Source organism: Ovis aries, chromosome 1 (assembly GCF_016772045.2).
Source record: "Ovis aries strain OAR_USU_Benz2616 breed Rambouillet chromosome 1, ARS-UI_Ramb_v3.0, whole genome shotgun sequence".
Classification (NCBI taxonomy): domain Eukaryota; kingdom Metazoa; phylum Chordata; class Mammalia; order Artiodactyla; family Bovidae; genus Ovis; species Ovis aries.
The window spans coordinates 20,782,818-20,801,570 of NC_056054.1; the positions used below are offsets into that span (position 1 = coordinate 20,782,818).

Below are 18,753 nucleotides of genomic sequence, written 5' to 3' on the forward strand. Positions count from 1 at the left end.
GAGCTTTTCTCCTTTTTTAATCAATGACCACCTTATCCAGCTTTGGAAATCTGGACAAAGAGGAGGCTGAGAAGAGGCCTGGTTCAGTGTCTGAGGGTCTCTGAGTGAGTCTGCATCAGCAGGTGGGCCCCAGGTGGGCCTGTCCATGGGTTGGGCACAGCAGTTTCCTGAGTAAGAGCCTGCCCCACCCTCAGGGCAGCACCCCAGTCCAAAAAAAAAAAAAAAAGAATCAAGGCCCTCTAGGCTTCAGCTGTTTCCAAGGCCCTCAGGACAGTCAATAAATATGTTAGGTTCTGAGTCAGGCCTGGGAGGAGGGAGTATGCAAAGGGCAGGATGGGCTGCCCAGGGATCCCGGTGATTCCCAGGTACTCTCCTGCCCTTTCCCGACAAGGAAGTAAATAAATAGACCTCCAACTCAGGAACAGGGGTGTTGGAGCAGAGGAACCCTCCCCTGGGAGTTAGTAATTAAGTCTCATGTTAAAAACAAACCAGACCCAGCCCCTGCCAGTGTCTACAAAATCCTACAGGATTGGGTAAAGGGCTAGCCTGCCTGGGGGTACACAGTACCCAGCCCTACAGGTTCCTGGAGGAGGTCTCATGTCTGTTCTGCAGCTCCTGGGCCTCCCTCCTCCTTTGGGGGTGACTCCAAGAAAATTGGGGTGATTGATGGTGGCTTCTTCATCCTGAGAAGAGAATAGGAATATGGACAGGGAAGCGGTCATTAGCTACATCCCCTAATCCCATGAGTCTTCCATTTCCCAGGACAGGATAGGGTCACTCACGAGTACGGAGAGGCTGGGACCCCCACCACCAGAAAGTGGTTCTTCTTCCGAAACAGTCTCCACAGGCCCCGGTGGTTGCCACGCACATCCAGGTCCCAGATTCGGAGGCACTGGGGGAGGAGGAGGGGGGCCGGCAAAGGCATAGGTCAGAGAGCTGTGGCGAGGGCCCAGCGCCACCCACCTCAGCAGCCTTCTCAATTTGCAAGACAGCATCTTCAAGACTATGGATTTGTGAAGGAGGTTAGAAGAGAGGCTCTGAGAGTATGAAGAGAAGGTTCTGAAGTAGAAGAGTCCAGAAAGGCTCCCTGTATCTTGGGGAGGGGTATTCCTGGGGGAGATGTGGTGTTGGAGCACCTTGGCAAGCTGAGTCCAGGTGGTGAAGTCATCGTCCTTCTCCATCCGGATAAAGGCCACGTAGGTGTGGCCCTCTGTGTCTGGCAGGAAAGAGTCTTCACAAGGGTTCTTGCTGTGGTCCAGAACCTCCGCTTCGCTGCAGCAGGGGGCGGGGGAGAAAGGCCAAGACAAGGCCCACCTCGTGACTGTGTCACACAGGCCCTGTGCTTTTAATGCTCTACTGTGGCTATCTTGAACTTCTTAAGAATTTTTGAACAAGGGACCCTGGTTTTCATTTTGCATTGGACTCCACAAACTCTGGAGCCAAGACTCCCAGTATGTGACATCTCCTCACTCCCTGACACATCCCTCCCTGCCCTCAGCCGTACCTGAGCAGCCTGTGAACTTCCACTTCATAAGCGTCCTTCTTCAGACTGAAGGAGAGGAAGAACCGAGTCGGGGCGGGGCATCAGTCCAGGGGAGGGGTAGCCCCTCAAGGGACCATGTGGGGGTTGGGGCAACAGGGCTGGGGTAAATACACAGGCCCCAGGGAAAGGGCCTGTCAAGTACTGGTTATCGAGACTCCTAGGCCTCCCCTGTGCTGTCCGCAGCCTCTACCTGTCCACGTTCCTGAGCTGGACACCGGGAACCGTGTTGAACTTGTGCTTCTTGAAGTAGGCCTCCTGGAATGAATGTAAGCAGGGCCTTACCCTGGCTGGCCTACACCTGTCTGCAGACCCACCACATATCCACAAGACCCACAGATGAAGTCCTAGACCTATAAAAGCCTCTCTAATTTCCTCGTCTTCCCCATCCTCTTGGCAGTATGCTACTAGCTTTAATCTGGCTCCACCATTGCAGAGTTCACACTGGCATCTCATGCTGCTGGCCCCTGAGCTAGTCCTTGTCTCCAGCGGTTCTCCCTGGACCTGCTGTTGTAGGGCCACAGAAGCTGGGAACGAGGCCCACAAAGCGACAGGTTGGACTGGGAGGGAGGGAACTTGATGACTAAGGAGCTGAGGGTGAGGGAAATGAGGTCACTCCCTGTTCCTCTCAGAGATGAGTGGGGGTCTTATAGTAACCAGCCTCTGAAGGCCCTCCTGGCTTCTAGGAGGTTCCAAAGTGGAAGCTGTCCATTCCTTCACACTAGGTTTTCTCAAGGTCTCCCTGGCTATAACTGGGGAGTGGCCTTTTGGACACAGCCATGAAGCGGTGGGGACTGGGGCCCTCCCTGTTCACTTCAGGCTGAGGCTTCAGCCTCAACATTTATAAGGATAGGAGAGAGCACAATTTGCAGGGCTGGATGAGTGTGTGGCAGCAGAAATCCCCTCCCCACACCCACAGTCTAGTGCTAAGAATAGCAATAATAAAAATAATACCAGCTGACCCTTATATAATGTTTACAGTCCAAAGCATATTACACATACTAACTTCTTTAAGCCTCACAACCCTATGAGGTAGGTGGTATTTTTATCTTCCTTTCTCAAATAAAGAAACTAATGCAAAAGGCAGTTACTAACAATTTCCCAAGGCTACCTGGCTAGTGAGTGGCAGAGCTGAGCCTATGTTCTTGCCCCATCTACCACACTGTACCCCCCACCCCAGCACCCCTGCCTCCCACTCACGTGGAAGTAGCCATTCATGTTGAGGCCAACGATGCCGAAGTGGTAGGATCGGGACACGTCAGGGATGACGCACTCTCGGCCTCGGCGCTGCTCTGGCATCCGCATCCACATGTCCCAGTCCCAGAGCTGGCGGCGTGGGAGACACGGGGGTTAAGAGGGCGAGCTGCCAGGGGCTTCCAAGCCGACCCACCCTCCCCTGCCAGGGCACCTTCTCTGGTGTGGGCCACTTGGGCTCAAGTTCTTCCTTGTACAAGGACTTCCTGAGCACCCAGCCCAGCCCAGGCATGGTCTCCACACGGTACAGCAGCGCTGGGTCCTCCGCCGTGTGCTCATAGCCCTGTGGACAGGCAGCCACGAGAGGAGGGGTTAGCTTGGGGCCTCTACCCATCCCTCAGTTGACCCCTGGCTGCTGAGCCTACCTGGTCATTCCAGGCAGAGATACAGTACAAGCTGTCGTCCTCCTCCAGCAGGTGGATGGATTGGCTCAGGAAACTGAGAGGCAGGGTCCAGGGGTTCAGAGAGGGGCAAGGACAAACCCAGTCACACAGTGATGCTGGAAGAGCTGAAGATGGGACTTAGGAATCATGCCTCCTTCCACCTTCCCCTCAAACCCCATTCATCCCTTCCGTTTCCATTTATCCTTTCTGCTCTCTCCTCCTGCCCCAACACCGGCCAGCCTACCTTTGCTCAGGCATTCCCCCCCACTTTGGAGACTGCTTCCTCCAGAAAGCTTTCTAAGAGCCCCCAGTGGAGGGGGCATGGGGCGCTTCTTCCCTGGAGACCCAGTCAAATAAAGAGGCCCCATGCAGCTTGGAGCTGCATGGAGGAGCACCCCTCTCACCTGAAAAAATCCACAGCAATGTCCAGGTCCTCTTCCAGAACCACAGCAAACTTGGCTTCCTAAAGTGGGTAGGGGACAACATGAGCCCTAGGGGGCTTTCTCATCCCATGTCTCTCCCACCTCCATCCCCTTCTCAGGCCACAGTGCCCCCTTTTTTCATATCAGGAGGATGAGGCCCGGAGAGAGGAAGAGCTTGCTATATGGTAAGACCAGACTTATGCTCACTTTCCCCCTCTAGGTCCAAGAGTTTTGTCCTTACTACTCACCGGAAACAGGTTGAAAGTGGCAGTGAGGCTGGCCTTGTAGTGCTGGGTGGGGAGTAGGAATAGGGCACATGAGCTTTGGGGTGGACAGTAGGGCCAGATGTCCACCCCTTCCATCCTTGCCCAGGTGGTACCTGAGACACACGGGCGTTCTTGATGCTGATGGGAGTGTGCTGGATGCCCCTCAGACCAAACAGCGCCACCACATCCATCGGCTCCTAAGGGGCACGGCCATCATGTGAGCCACCTCAACTCCAGCCCCAGCCCACCTCTGCAGGTCTGTCTCGTCAAGCCCTGCATGTTTCACAGCCCTTGCCTGGGCTGTCTCCCCTGCCAGGCCTCTGTGATCATTGCTACTCAGTACCTGCAACCCTGCACTCTGCTCTGCCCAAAGCCCCCAAGCCCCACTCACCTCATAGTAGCCATCGATGAAAACTGTTATCATCTGGGGAGACACCCCCTGGGCTGAGAGTAGAGAGCGCAGCATCCTGGGGAGCCCAGGGATGGATTAGACCTCTTTGTCCCCCCAAATCAGGACTCCTCTATACTTACGGGTGGGCCCCAACTCCCCATGTTCACCCACATAGGTGAATGGACCCAGAATCTGTTGCCTTTCCACCCACCTCAAGCATTCTTCCTGCAGATACATGAGCCTAGGGTTCCCACCACTAGCAACCTCCTGTTCGGTGCTAGATACAGCCTACTCCCAGGCTCACCTGTACAGGTAATTGGGCCGGTTCCCTGCAATGACAGCCACAGGCACATTGAGGACCTTGTTGTCTGGGAGCTGAGGGAGAAAGTGTTCAGCTCTTGCCTTGTTTTCCCTTCAGACTGGGATTCCCCACCTGGGGAAGAGTCTTGAGGGAGAGGGGGACTCAAGGGAAAAGGCAGAGGGCTTCCCTGTCTTGGCCCCTCCACACACTCAGCTCAACTCCATCTCTAGGCCTTTGTTCACACGGTCTGCTCCTTCCCCCCAACCAGGATCCCCCATCTTTCAGAGCCCAGTATAAATCAGCTCCTGGTTCCCTCCCAGGCTGGGGCAGGAAAAGCCCAACCTGGACCTTTCCTTGGGCCTCTTGCCTAGCTGGGGAAGAGTCCGGGCCTCACTGCCTAAAGCCCCACTCACTGGGTCTGGGCTGAACTCAATGGGTGTGGGGTCCTTGCAGCTACACACGCTCCCGTAGCCCTCAACTTTGCTGCAGAAGCGGCGGCGGCGACGGTTCAGCTCTGTGTCTGCCCAGTGGCACTCTGCCTCTGAGGTGGAGGGAAAGATGAGGTCAACAGGATGGGAGAATGAGGCCAGTGTGGTCTGGAGAACACCCTGTAAAGAGAACCCAAATGCCCACCCCCAGCCCAGGCACTGCCCTGGAGCCCAGTCCCCACTGACCCCACCTTCAGCTGAGCTCAGCGGCACATCTGTCTTCAGCAGAACTGGATCTCCCCAGGAGGAGAGGGCAGGTGACTTAGAATGTTTCTCCCCGAGCACAGGACCTGGCAGGGGGCAGAAATGAGGGGCAATGGGGGCCCTAGATCTAGGCTCTAGTGCTGGATCTTCTTCCCGTCTCCTGGCCCAGCTTCATCCAGCCCACCACCACCAGCTCTGATCGGACCCCTATCCCACCCCATCTCCCGGAGTTTTGCTCCTCCCAGGCCCTGAATACTACAGGGTGGATGCCTATGGTGCCGGCACCTCCTTTTCGTCCCACGAAGGCCCAGGTGTCCCTCCAGCCCAGGGCAGGGCCAGCCTGGCTGCCTAGGCTCCTCAGCAGAGCCTTGGCGGTGTCCTTGAGGTGGAAGGAGCCCTCGTCCTAGGGGACCAGAGAAGGTGATCAACCTGACTGGCACAGCTCCGGGAGACCTGGCCTCCGGGAATACTAACTGCAGGTCAAGCACCATGTCAAATCTTTTACTTAAATCAGCTCATTGAATTATCACATCCCAGAAAACTGAAGGCTTAGATTCTGAAACTCACCCAAGGTCACCAGGCTAATCAGTCGTTACCATGGTCCCACACAGTACCCACCTCTGTCCCCTGCCACCTCCCTGCCCTCCCCCTTCTACCCTTCTCCTCCCCTCCCCCATCCTGCTCCAGCTCCACTGGCAGCCTTGTTCCGCAAGCATGCCAAGCACCTTTCCAATTAGGGGTCTTTGTGCTTGCCTTTCCATCTAGCATGCTCTTTCTCCAGACATTCATAGGGCTCACTTCTTACTTCTACCAGCTTTCTGTGCACAGGTCATTTCCTTACAGAGGCCTTCCCTTTCACCCTGTCTCCCTTGCTTAATTTTCTTCTCCATATAAGTTATCGTTTCCTGACATTATAGATTTATCTGGCTGCTTCCTGTTGATCTTGCCCTGTGGGTATACTCCATAAGGGTAGGGACTCTGTCGTGTTCTCCACTGACAAGGCTGGAACCTGGTCACCTTCCTCCAGAGGCTTTTGCCACTCTGCCATATTAGGGGCACGAACCCAGGGCCACAAGCAGAGTTGAATTAGGGGCATTGGGAATGGGGCCAAGGCCGAGTCACTGACCTTGACAGTGCAGATGAGCACTCGGCCGGGTGCCACCATGTTGAGGAACAGCACCATGGCCTCATCCTCATGAGGTGAGTAGGTGTCAAACACTCGCTTTGCCATCACATGGCCCTGGCAGGAGACACAGCTCTTGTGAGTTAGTGTCACCAGCAAGGAGGGCTTAGCTACAGCCCTCTAGGTTCCCTACCCTTAGAACCTCACCGTGGCCTGGTTGAGGACGATGACATGGATGCCCCGGCCCTGCTCCTGGGCCTCATCCTCCAGCACCTGCCGAGTAGTGGAGACAAGGACAAACTCTTCATTCTGGCATTTGAGGTCTCTGTCTTATGGGCACTTACAGAAACAGCTGTATGAAACAAAACCTCCCCTCCTTCCTCTGCCTCTGGTCACATAGTTCTCTTCAGACCCAGCTTGAAGGGCACATCTTCAGGAAGTCTCCATAGTTCTTGCATGAAAGGAGATCCCATCTTTCTACAATCTGCCCCCGCTGTCATGACGTTTAGAGCCCTTGACTATCTGCCTCATGCTGGAGCTATCACAGTTTATCTGACTGAACCCCTCAAAGCAGAGGCCAGGTCTGGTTACCTCTGGATTTCCAGTGTCCAGGCCAAGGCCAAGATCAAAGAAGGGAGCAGGAAGTAGTTACAAAGTAAATAAATCAATAAAGTAACTGCCTACTAATATTATCACTTTTGATAATACCCGCTACATATGATATATTTCACATACTTTACACTAGGCACCAGCCCACTCACCGTGGTGCCGTCCACTGCCACATACACTTTGCTGCGGCTTGAGTATACCTCCACATCCAGGACACGTCGGGGACCACTGCCTCTGCGCCGTGGAGGCTCCAGTCGGCCCAGGGCCTCATCTGGAGGGGTGTGACAGGTCTTGGAGATGGTCCCTTCAGCAAAATCTGGGATCTGCCTGCCATTTCAGCCTTAGGATCCCAGGGGACCTCCCTCCACCACCGACCCCAGCCTCAGTCTGGCCCTACCATAGTCTTGTTCTGGCTCCAGGTCTTCACTGGCCTCGCTGATAGCTCGTCGTGTGTCCAGGATCAACTTGATGTTGACAATGACGGTCACCAGTAGGAAAAGCACAGCTCCTGTCTGAGGGGAGGGGTGGGGATGATAAACAGGGGTACCCCCTCCAGATCACTGAGGGTCTTCCTGAAATGAGGGCTCTGGCTGAAGCAATGACACGGGGAGAACCTGGGTTTGCCTGTCCTCTCTCTGTAAGACCAGTTCTACTCCCCCAGATCAGGGTCCAGTTTCATGACCACCTCCTTCAGAGAGCCCCCCTTCCATCAGGGCGTTCCCTACCCAGAACTCCTGTATGCTTCCATTGGAGGCCTTGAGTTTCTTGGTCCCCTCCACAATTAGTTCCTAGAGATGGAGCCAGTCCCAGAGAACCACACAGGGAATTGGAAGACCTGGGTGCTAGCCCTGCCTGTCTGACAGGTGTGTGCCCTGGGCAAAGCCTTCTTGATCCAACTTCAGCTTTGTCAGAAGCCTAGGAGGTTGTACCTGGGTTCTGATTCCAGAACTCTGGGCTCAAACCACTACCTGGAAGGGATGGGAGACAAAGAGGTTTCCCCTCTAGGAAGGTGCTCCCTCTTTCTGCGGTGGGGCTAGCCAAGGTTGGTCCCATTCCCATGGTCTAGGCTGGGGGCAAAGCTGAGAGGGAGCCCCTGGGAGTTTGGGGACAGCTCTATACCTGACAGAACCTCCGCAGGGCCCGCTGGTTGGTCAGTTTATACTTCCAGGTAAGATACCAGCTCCGCTTTTTTCGCGCCCCAAAGGGCTTGATGAGGGGGCTGGGCTTCCAGTCGTCCATGTCGTATTGGGGGGGTCACCACTGTCCTGGCCAACCCATGCCTGCAGCAATCTGAGGAGACCAGAGGGTCACATGGGGTAAGGTGTTCTTCCCAGAGTCTGATGTTTTCTCGGGGAGATGAGGGAGGACCTCCCAGTAATTATTCCCTGCGGGCATCCATGCTCTGTGACCCAGGGAAAGTAGCTCAACTACTCTGGAAGGGAAACCTTCAAAGGGGTCGGAACACCTGGAAACTCCCCTGGGGCTGGGGAAACTGACAGGACAGCTCACGGTCCCAGGGGTGGAGGCCAAATCATCGGCTCTCAGGCTCATCAATCCCTAAGAACGAAGCCCCAGACCTTCCTAGTGATCGCGTGAGCAAAGGGCAGCGAACCCCCAACATCACCATTCTCTATCCGCTTCGGCCCTCGCTCCCTCCGATCTGGCCTTGCTTTCTTCCTCCCGAGGCTCGGGGCCGCCCGAGCAGTCGGAGGATCCGCCCGGGCCACGCCACCCCTCCTGGACCCCCGTCCAGAGACACTCACATCTCAAGGAGCGCGGGCCCCGTTCGAGCCCCACTCGGGCCCGCACAGCTCGGCCCGGAGCACCGCGGCCTCCGCCTCCTCCATGCCGCTCGCGGCCCCGCCCCGGCCCGGCCGGCCCGCCTCCCCGCTTCCGCCGCCGCAGCCGCCGCGGGGTGAGAGGGCGGCGGGCGGCGCTTAGGGCGGCGGCCAGTGTCTGCTGCCCGCGAGTCCTGCTAGTGCTGGGTCCGTCAGCTGCTTTGCAGCCGGCTGGCCGGGTTGGGCGGCTGGGGGAGAGCCACTTCCCGGCCCCCAGTACCGCGCGATGGCAAACCCGATTCGGGTCGGAGTCCTAGAGCCTTGGACTAGACCGCGATGCGCGCCAGGGTCAGAAGGGCGACAGGCCTGGAACATAGACACCCACCTCCCTTTGCTTGGGCGAGGCTGCACCTAGGTCTAGTGTATGCGAGGCCATTGAAGACTACGGGGAATTAAAACCTGGTTATACCACTCTCCTAGACCTTGGGCAGGTCATTTCACGTCTCAGCATAGGTTCCCTTCTCTGTGAAATGAGGATGCCGTTACATGATGCTTACTGCATGGCAGTCACCATTCTAAGTAAGCACCGCACTATATTAACTCATCTAATTCCACAACAACTCCAAGAGGTAGGAACTATTACTATCCCAATCATAGAGACAAAGAAAATGAAGCGCAATATTACGAAGTTGGTAGAGCTAGAATTCAAACCCAGGCAGTCTGGTTCCAGATTCCTCTTAACCCCTCACTATACTGATAATAATAACGCTTAATAAAGTTCAGCAGGTGTGAAGCATTTAGCTTAACACAGTGGTTCTCAAACTTCAGCTTGCATTAGAATCACTTGGAGGGGTTATTAAAACAGATTGCTGTGCCCTATTCTTAGAGTTTTTGATTTAGGAGTCTGGAGGGCAAAGCAAAATACTGCATTTCTAAAAAGTTTCTAGAGGATGGTGATGCTTATTTGAAGTGAGTGGATGGCCATGGCACAGTTTTAGGCAGGGAGAAATATGATCCAATTCAGGAGAAAATTTTACTCTCCTGTGGACTGTGGATTATAAGGACACAGAGGAAGCCAGAAGATAGGTTAGAATTTTTTTTTTTTTTTTTGAGCTCTCCATATTCCATCTGCTTCTTAAAATGGTGAGATGGTATCCCCAAAATGTTAACAGGGCTTGTCTTAGTAGTTGAGGCAATCAGTGACTTCTAATAAGTAAGTATATGTTAAAGTGAAGTGAAGTGAAGTTGCTCAGTCGTGTCTGATTCTTGGCGACCCCATAGACTGTAGCCTACCAGGCTCCTCAGTCCATGGGATTTTCCAGGCAAGAGTCCTGGAGTGGGTTGCCATTTCCTTCTCCAGGGGATCTTCTCCACCCACGGATCGAACCCAGGTCTCCCGCGTTGTAGGCAGACGCTTTACCACCTGAGCTACCAGGGAAGCCTAAGTATGTGTTAGAACAGAATAAATCCCAACATATTTTAAAAAGGTGTCCCTTGGGGTTCCCCCTTTACCCTCTTCTCTCCTCAAACTCACTCTTCATAGATGATCTCATCCACTCTCATGAGCTCTCTGACCATCAAGATTTCTAAACTCATTCCTGCAGACTTTCTCCTGAGCTCCAGGCAGACCCGTGTTCAACTACTGTGTGAACATTCTCATAGGCTCCTCCAGTTCAGCATGACTCCTGCAAAAACTGTCTCTCCTCAACCCCAGTCTTCTTGGGTTCCCTTCCTTGGTGAATAGCATCAGGTCAAACAGCTGGGAGTCACCCTCAATTCCCTGTCTCTCTCCAGCAATCAGGCCAGGTCTCTTTGCTCACCATTATATTTTTTGTACCACATACCATGGCTAGAACATAGGAGATCCTCCAGAATATTTTTTGAAATCATTTGCTTTCTGAACAAATACTTATTGAATGACAGTATAGATAAACAAATGTTACTAGTTATCAAGTCTTGTCCATCATGCCATCTAAAGATTCCTCCTCCATTCAGGTCTAATTCTTTTCCAACTTCACAACCAGCCCCGGCCAGGACATTTTAGTTTCTTGCCTTCTACCTTGTCTCCTTGACTTCAGATATTTACTCCTTTAATTCTCCTTGCAAAATCCAGAGTATTTTTTCAAAAAAGGCAAATCTATTTTGTCTGTCTCTGATTTAAAACCCTTTCATGGATCAAAGCATACTAAAGAAAAGTACGTTACTTAAAGTTACAAAGATAACAAGCTGAAAAATAATGATAGAAATAGGGCCAATGGAAGGAGGGAAGCATAGAATGTGCAGTAAATCTTATGTATCATAATAGGAGGTCAGTAGACAATGTTTAAAATCAGGAGATGATGATAAAAGCCTATTGTGGAGCTATGAGTATAAACACCAGGAAAAAATAGCTAAAAGTGGTTGCCTCTGGGAAGTGGAACTAGATGTGGGAAAGGATAGGTCAGGGTAACTATCTTTTATGCCATGGACCAGAATTACTTGGATTAAAAACCAAAATCAAGCCAGAGCATAAAAAGTTTTTATGGATCCTCATTGCTCACAGAATAAAATCCAAGCATATTAAAACCACCTTTTATAAATCTGTTACTCAAAATGTGGTCCCTGGACCAGCCGCATGGCCATCAGCAGGGAGCTTGTTAGAAATGCAGAATCTCTGGCCCTACCCAAGATTTACAAAATCATAATCTGCATTTTAACAAGATTCCCAGATAATCCATATATGTACAGTATAAGAATCATCAGCTTCAATATTTTCTCCTCACTGGCCAAAAGAACTTGACTTCCTCTCCTTTAGTCTAAATTTAGTGGCTTGTGCGTGTGTGTGCGTGCGTGCGTGTGTGTGTGTGTGTGTGTCGGTGGCTAGTTAAATTCCAGCCACTGTTTTAGACCCAGCTCCTCTACTCCAGGGGCTTCCCTGGTGGCTTAGATGGGAAAGAATCTACTCCAAGAAGGCTTCCAAAACCCTCTGTAGCTCTGTTAGCACTCTTCCTTAAAATCCCACCTCCCTAACTGAGTGTGCTTAACCTTCCTTCAGCAAACATTCATTGGGCGCCTGCTGAGTGCCTGGCTGGACTCAGCGCCACAGTCGGGAGAAGGCGCTGAGTTGCCTTCAGGTGCATACTCAGCATCACCCAGCCTCACCCATTCCGGAGCCAGAGGTGTATGCGCAGCACCCGAAGATCCACACTCAACACACACATACCGAGCTCTGCGCCGCTTTTCTGAGTGTTACGGCGCCCTCCTCCCTCCGCGACAGAGTGCGGGCGGGGACCCACCGGTTCCGCCCGGCACTAGCAGCCGAAAAAGGAGGACCCCCCCCCCCCCGCCGGGAGCGGGATCCCGGCGTCCGGTTGCCCAATCCCGTTCAGGCTTAGGCCCGCATGGAGGGGACTGCGGAGTCCCAGACGCCTGACCTGCGAGACGTGGAGGGCAAGGTGGGCAGGAAGACCCCTGAAGGGCTGCTCCGTGGGCTGCGAGGCGAGTGGGAGCCAGGAACCTCTGGCGCTCTGCTGCTCTCCGGGGCCCCTAGCACGGGCCACAGCCTGGGGGACAAGATCATGGCGCTGAGGATGGAGCTGGTGAGTGGGGGCTGCACGGGCCAGTGGGACGGAGTCTCCAGCGCGGGGCCGGAAAGGATGGACTCGCGTACCCAGAGTTGGGCTGGGGAGGAGGGAGTTAAAACCACCTGCCTAACTCCTCAGTATTCCTACCAGATCAATCTTTAATCCTTGGGGTTCATTAATTGCCTTCCCCACCAAGGGTGAGTGGAGTATTGACTCCGGGTGGGAGGTGCAGGATTTGGTAAGTTGTGTGTGTGTTTTTTTTTTTTGCCAAATAATTGGGAGGGGAGAGGTACGGGTTGGGAAGCCCTGAGAACCTAGGACGGCACAAATCTAGCTCCTCCTTTCCCCCTAGCCACCATTACAGGGCAACAGTTTTTTTCTCCTCCTCCAAACTGGGACCGGGGTTTGTTCCTCTGTGGCTCCAGTATCCACCCCAACACTCTGCACAGAAGCGATTTGCGTGAAAACTGCCTGGACTAGGGCCACTAAAAACATCCTCTTTCCCTAGCATCCCCCACACCCACGGACAATATTTGAAAGTTCCTAGGAGCTTAGCAGACACGGAGGAGCAGCACCAGAGTGTTGACCTCACCTCCTCAGACCCTGTCTCCTTCCTGCCAGCCCCCAAGTACACTGGAGATTTGCATCTCATCTGCACTTCCTTGGGGAGAAGAGGAGGAAACCAGCACCGAGCCCCTTCCCTGTTGCTGCTGCTCTAGATTCAGAGCCAAAAGGGCAGTTGGGGCCTCCCAGGCTCCCTAGGGCCCTGGTTCCGGTGAAGGGGGTGATCTACACCTGCCACCACTTTGCAACCAATTCTAGGGAACTGAGGAATTGCCAGCTACCTTCTGGCCTAGAACCAGGAGCCCACAGTGAGTGTGTCAGCTAATAGGTCTTCCTGGAGCCCCACTGTGCCCAGTTCTGTGCCATGCTGAGGGGTGTGTGTGTGTGTGTGTGATGCTGAGGGGTGTATGTGCCATGCTGAGGTGTGTGTGTGTGTGTGTGTGTGTGTGTGTGTGTGTGTGTGTGTATGTATGTAGGGAGACGTTGGGAGGGAGGTCTTGGGACTTCCTGAAAGGATGGGAGGAGAGTTTCGTGGGCAAAGCAGTCAGGGAAGGCTCCCTGGGGGAAGGATTTGAATGCCATGTGTGCATTTGGCCTTGAAGGTTGGAAGCTATTGCCAGATTCTCCCCAGTAGGGTTGTAACTGTGCCCACCTAAGGGAGGGGTCTGGCTTTGCCTCACTCTACAAACTTTAGCTTAGGGCAGAGAAAGAGCTAACTTAGAATGTCTTGCTTTGGAAACTAACTTTCACCAAGTGCATGTGCCAGGAATCATGCTGAACATTTTACAAGATAGTCTCCTAGTTCTCATGGAAACTTATTAGGTAAGGGATATTTTATAGATGAAGAAACTGAGGCACAGAGAGGCTAAGTAGCTGTCCAAAGTCAGACAAAAAGTAGAAAGTATAGCCAAGTTTTGAATTCAGATGATTTGCCTGCACTTTACATTTTCAGTATTGAGACCTGCTTTGTGCCAGATGCACTAAATGTCTTTTATGTCACTGGAGGGAGAAAAGCAGTTATCGTTTTCCCCTCTCACAGAGGAAACAGGCTTGCAGGTGCTGAGGGGCTTGCCTGAGCTCGCACGGGGAGGAGCCATGGCTGGTCTCTCTGGCTTTAACTCTTTCCTGTCTTTGGTGGAGACTGCGTGTGTGCTAAGTCACGTCAGTCGTGTCCGACTCTTTGTGACCCCATGGACTGTAGCCTGCCAGCCTCCTCTGTCCATGTGATTCTCCAGGCAAGAATACTGGAGTGGGTTGCCATGCCCTCCTCCAGGAGATCTTCCTGACCCAGGGATCGAACTGGGGACTCCTCAGTCTCCTGCATTGCCAGGTGGATTCTTTATCACTGGCACCACCTGGGAAGCCCTGGAGGAGATTACCTATCGGTAAACTTGAAAGGATAAGTTTCTCTTTTGTTTGGGTCTTTCTGCATTCCTGACCCAGCCCGGCCTGGGGCCCAAGGCTCCCTAAGAAAGACACAAGGGAGGGAGCCTTCTGGTCCTGCTCAGGGAGAGGTTCCCCAAGTGCCCTGCTCCATTCCTTTCCCCTCCCCTGCAAAGGTGCCTTTGGTCTCTATGTACTCTGCACTGGGGAGGGCAAGGGGTGGGGCATTTGCGGGGAGAGGGTTCCCCTGGAGCCACTTGTGGCAGAACTAGTCCAAGCCCTGTAAGTAGTGTCCTTCAACTGCCCCTCACCCAGCTTTCCTGCAGGGAGTGGGCAGGCCTGTCCTTGAGGCCAAGGTCATCCCTGCCTCTTGGCCACTTCCCTCCCCTACTTAAAAGTTGAGTGAACCAGACAGACTCTGGGATCTGTGGGAAGGGAAAACAATGGCAACCTCCCATACTTAATCCTCCCACCCACAGAACTGTTGCTATGGCAACCCACCCCCACAGAACAGTTTGAGAAAAAGCTTTAGGCAGAGAGAGAGAAGGCATGGGTTCAAGTCCTGGCTTTGCTCCTGATTCTGTTGTGATTTTGAGCAGAGCCCTGACTCTCTTTGGCCTCAGTTTTCCTACTTCTAGAGGGAGGGTAGGGGGGCGGGCCAAGGGTAACAATAGTCTGGGAATCTCAGTCTCAAACCAGGGAGCTAAGACTCAGATCTCTGGGTTTTTGTGCCTGGACTTGATTGAGATTGAGCCTGTGAGTGAGCTGCACTTGTGACCTTAGGGCTGGTCAGAGCATCTGGCATATGCTTGTTAAGGGAGGAATGGAGAACCTGAATTCCCCTGGGAAGAGAACTGGGTTGGCGTGGCCTCTGAGGCTGCATCTTTTCTGTGTGGTTTATCCCCTTTCTGTTTCCAGAGAGATTGGTGTGAAATGAGTGTTTCTTTTTCTGGCAAGAAAGCCTTGCTTTCTTCTATTCTGAGCAGTTGTGCTGTCACAGTCAGGGAATCCCACTGTCACAGGACTGTAAGATCTGCTGCTCAGGTTCATTTCTCACCAATGTGATAAAACCCAGCCCCCAAACCCGGAGACCAGCAAAGACACCAAAGAAAGTAAAGGCCAGAGAATCATAGCACTGAAGCCGACCTACCGAATCCTAGTCTAAGCACCATAAATGAACTGGGTGGGACCTGCTGCTCTCAGGGAGCTCACAGTCTAGGTTAGGGGAGAAACAGACTAGCCACTGGCACAGGTGCTAGAACCCACAGAGTACTTCCTGGAAGTTTTCACTGTAGAGTGACATGGTCAGATTTGTGTTCTGGGAAGGCACAACTGAATTGGAGATGCAAGCTATTTCCTCTGGTTAGAATGGCTCTCCATTGCTTTGCCTGGCTAAGGCTCACTTGACTTTCAAGTCTCAGCTCCTGTCCTTTATTCTAGGAAGCATTTCCTTACTCCCCTGGTTAGGTTGTAGTCCTCTGGGTACCCACAGCTCTCTGTGTAGCATTTATGTCCCCTGGCATTTCCTGCTCTGAAATTTAAGTGTTTGTATCTTTGTCTTATCTTATCTACTAGACTGTGAACTCCCAGGGCAAGAAATGATGTCTTTTCTTGCTTTATCTACAAAATGCCATGCCTATAAAAAACACTCAATAAATATTGTTCCACGACTGAATGGCTTAATTTCATCTTGAAGAAGTATGGGGAAGACTTTCTAGAGGAGGCAACATTTGAGTTGGGCCTTGAATATAGTCAATGGGAATTCCAGTTCAAGATGGCACGTCAAACACATACATTTACTTCCATTCCCTCTTGAAACTCCATTAAAAGCTAGTAAAGAGCTTATTTTTAAGGCCATGAAGCCATTAGGACAAGAATAGGAGAGAAGGTGATAGAAATAAAATCTGGAAGCCGAAAGCAGCAGGAAGAGTAGTAACTAAGTAGTCTTGAAAAAAGCTGAATTCCAAGCCAGCAATACAGAAAGCAGAAAAGCAATCCATTTAGCACCTCAAAGGTCTCAGAAGCTGTGCTCAGATATTTCTGGAACTGAGGGTACAAATGGAGCTGAACACAAATGGGTTGATGAATGTCTAAGAATCATACTCTTTAAGATTCCCTTCACAACTGGGCAACTAATTGCCCACTACTCCTTTATCATCGCAGAAGACTGGAAATGTACATTTTGGAAAGAAGGGAACAGAAGGAAGGGAAGAAGGGGAAGGGCAGAAAGCTGGAAAGCAGGAAGAAAGGGAAGGAGGGAGGGATGGAAGAAGGGAGGAAAGAGGAAGGAAGGGAGGAGAAAATGAAGCAGGAGAAGCATTTTTAGTATGAGAAGTTTTGTTTAATGCATTTAGTTTGGTCATGGACTAAATGGTTTCCCCTTTAATCTATTTGTCCCCAGCATGAAATAATTGAATATAATCTCTTTTATCTTGTATCATGAATAGTCAGTATAGTATATGGTACTTCAGTTATTTATGTCCAGATCTCCTAATTGAAACTGTAAGCTTCTGTTAAGTAGGGAGGGTTTCTCCATTATCTTTGTGTTCAGTTCAGTCGCTCAGTTGTGTCCAGCTCTTTGTGACCTCAACTGCAGCACACCAGGCCTCCCTGTTCATCACCAACTCCCAGAGTTTACTCAAACTCATGTCCATTGAGTCAGTGATGCCATCCAACCATCTCATCCTCTGTCATCCCCTTCTCCTCCTGCCTTCAGTCTTTCCCAGCATCAGGGTCTTTTCAAATGAGTCAGTTCTTCGCATCGTGGCCAAAGTATTGGAACTTGGCTTCAGCATCAGTCCTTCCAGTGAACATTCAGGACTGATTTCCTTTAGGATGGACTGGTTGGATTATCTTGCAGTCCAAGAAGACTCTCAAGAGTCTTCTCCAACACCACAGTTCAAAACCATCAGTTCTTCGGTGCTCAGCTTTCTTTATAATCCAAATCTCACATCTATACACGACTGCTGGAAAGACCATAACTTTGGCTAGACGGACATTTGTTAGCAAAGTAATGTCTCTGCTTTTTAATGTGCTGTCTGGGTTGTCTTTGTGTAATTACTAGAAGATCCAGGTACCCAATAATCATTTGTTTAATTGAATTCAAGTTGGGATAATCTTCCAAAAACACAAATAATTTCAGGTACAAAATTTTCTGTGCTTATGCCATAGTAGATAAGTTAATTATAATAATAGGTATAGGTGCCTTTTATTGATTAGTGAATACTTGTCAGACAGTATGCCATGCCTGTGACTGTTCCTTCTACTTCTTAATAAACCTTTAGAGAGTATCCTCTTTTACCATGAAGAAATGATGGCTTAAAGGAAAAATATATTCCCATTTCATATGGCTCATTAGTGGCAAAACTGGAATTTGAGTCTAGGACTGTTTAATTCCAGTGGCTATATTTTTCTCAGTGTACAAATACTCGGTCTTATTTCTGGCTTATCAGTGTTGGTTTGTGTGAAGCATTTATTTCCTGAATAGTTTAACAAATACTTATCAAGTAATATATATTTAAAAAATAATAAAACCAAAAGTCTCCAGATTGGGAGACACCAAGCAGAGTCTGAGAGCAAGAAGGGTTAAATTAAAATATACCAAATGTTATGTAATACCCCTCCTAGCCTTTCCCTTACTTGGCTCCCAGAATAATGGCAGCTTTGCTTACATTATATTCTCTAAATGGGTATAATATAGTGAATCTTATGAACCCAAGAGAAAAACACACACATACACACACACACACACACACAAAGATACTACCTACGTTACCCAATTGAACAGCCTCTGAATAACTCTTAGTGAGGTTCAGGGTTGGCAAGCCTCTGGCACAGAGTTTCCAATCAGCTTTTTTAGAGACCAGTCTGAAGTGTGAGCAGCAGCTTAAGATTGTAAGACTGGTGAAACCCTTTAACTATATAGACTTAAACAGAAAAAAAAAAAAAAACAACTTAAATAGAGATATTCAGAGAGATAAGAACTTAATCATTAATTATATCCTTAAAGAGATAATATTACAGTCATGAAGAAAAATGGAAAGTTATAAAAGGAAACATGTAAGGACTTCCCTGGTGGTTCAGTGGCTAAGACTCTGCACTCCCAGTGCAGAGGACTCGGGTTCAATCCCTGGTCAGGGAACTAGATCCCACTAAACATTCTGCATGCCACATCTAAAGATTCTGCATGCTGCAAGTAAAAGATCCTGCGTGCCACAACTAAAAAGAAAAAGAAGAAGAAGAAGAAAAATCCAAGATCTAGAAACAACTCTTGAAAATAAAAACATGCTAGGAAAAAATGAAAAACTCAATAGAAGAGTTGATACTGTTGAAATATTTCACAAACTAGAATACACATAGGAAGAGGAGGAAGAGAGGAAAAATAGAGGATCCATTCAGGGTACCTTCTATCCAAATAAAGATATTTCCAGGAAAAACAAAAATGTGTGTGTGTGTGTGTGTGTGTGTGTGTGTGTGTGTGTGTA

General features: G+C 50.8%; 2 protein-coding genes across 3 annotated transcripts in view; one reads left to right on the forward strand and one right to left on the reverse strand.

Annotated features, from left to right (window-relative positions):
* On the reverse strand, positions 1–12,343 carry POMGNT1 (protein O-linked mannose N-acetylglucosaminyltransferase 1 (beta 1,2-)). Of its 2 annotated transcripts, none has more exons than XM_060406864.1 (22): positions 12,173–12,343; positions 8,101–8,271; positions 7,379–7,493; positions 7,134–7,252; positions 6,580–6,645; positions 6,376–6,489; positions 5,535–5,652; positions 5,237–5,335; positions 4,971–5,098; positions 4,561–4,631; positions 4,257–4,332; positions 3,979–4,062; positions 3,848–3,889; positions 3,582–3,640; positions 3,160–3,232; positions 2,949–3,077; positions 2,741–2,866; positions 1,734–1,798; positions 1,505–1,549; positions 1,137–1,272; positions 783–892; positions 1–683 (listed from the first exon to the last, which is right to left on the reverse strand). In XM_060406864.1, exons 2-22 carry the CDS (start codon positions 8,218–8,220, stop codon positions 596–598), a joined length of 1,983 nt encoding a protein of 660 aa, XP_060262847.1. In that variant the 5' UTR covers positions 8,221–8,271; positions 12,173–12,343; the 3' UTR covers positions 1–595. The 2 variants fall into 2 exon arrangements, with proteins under 2 accessions (XP_060262847.1, XP_014947435.1); XM_015091949.3 differs by lacking the exon at positions 12,173–12,343 and adding an exon at positions 8,745–8,843.
* The window catches only part of LURAP1 (leucine rich adaptor protein 1), a 17,026-nt gene continuing 10,314 nt past the window's right edge, over positions 12,042–18,753 (forward strand). The window contains exon 1 of the mRNA XM_015091951.4: positions 12,042–12,337. Coding sequence (XP_014947437.2) covers positions 12,140–12,337 — 198 coding nt within the window. The 5' untranslated portion in view covers positions 12,042–12,139. The remainder of the gene's footprint in view (positions 12,338–18,753) is intronic.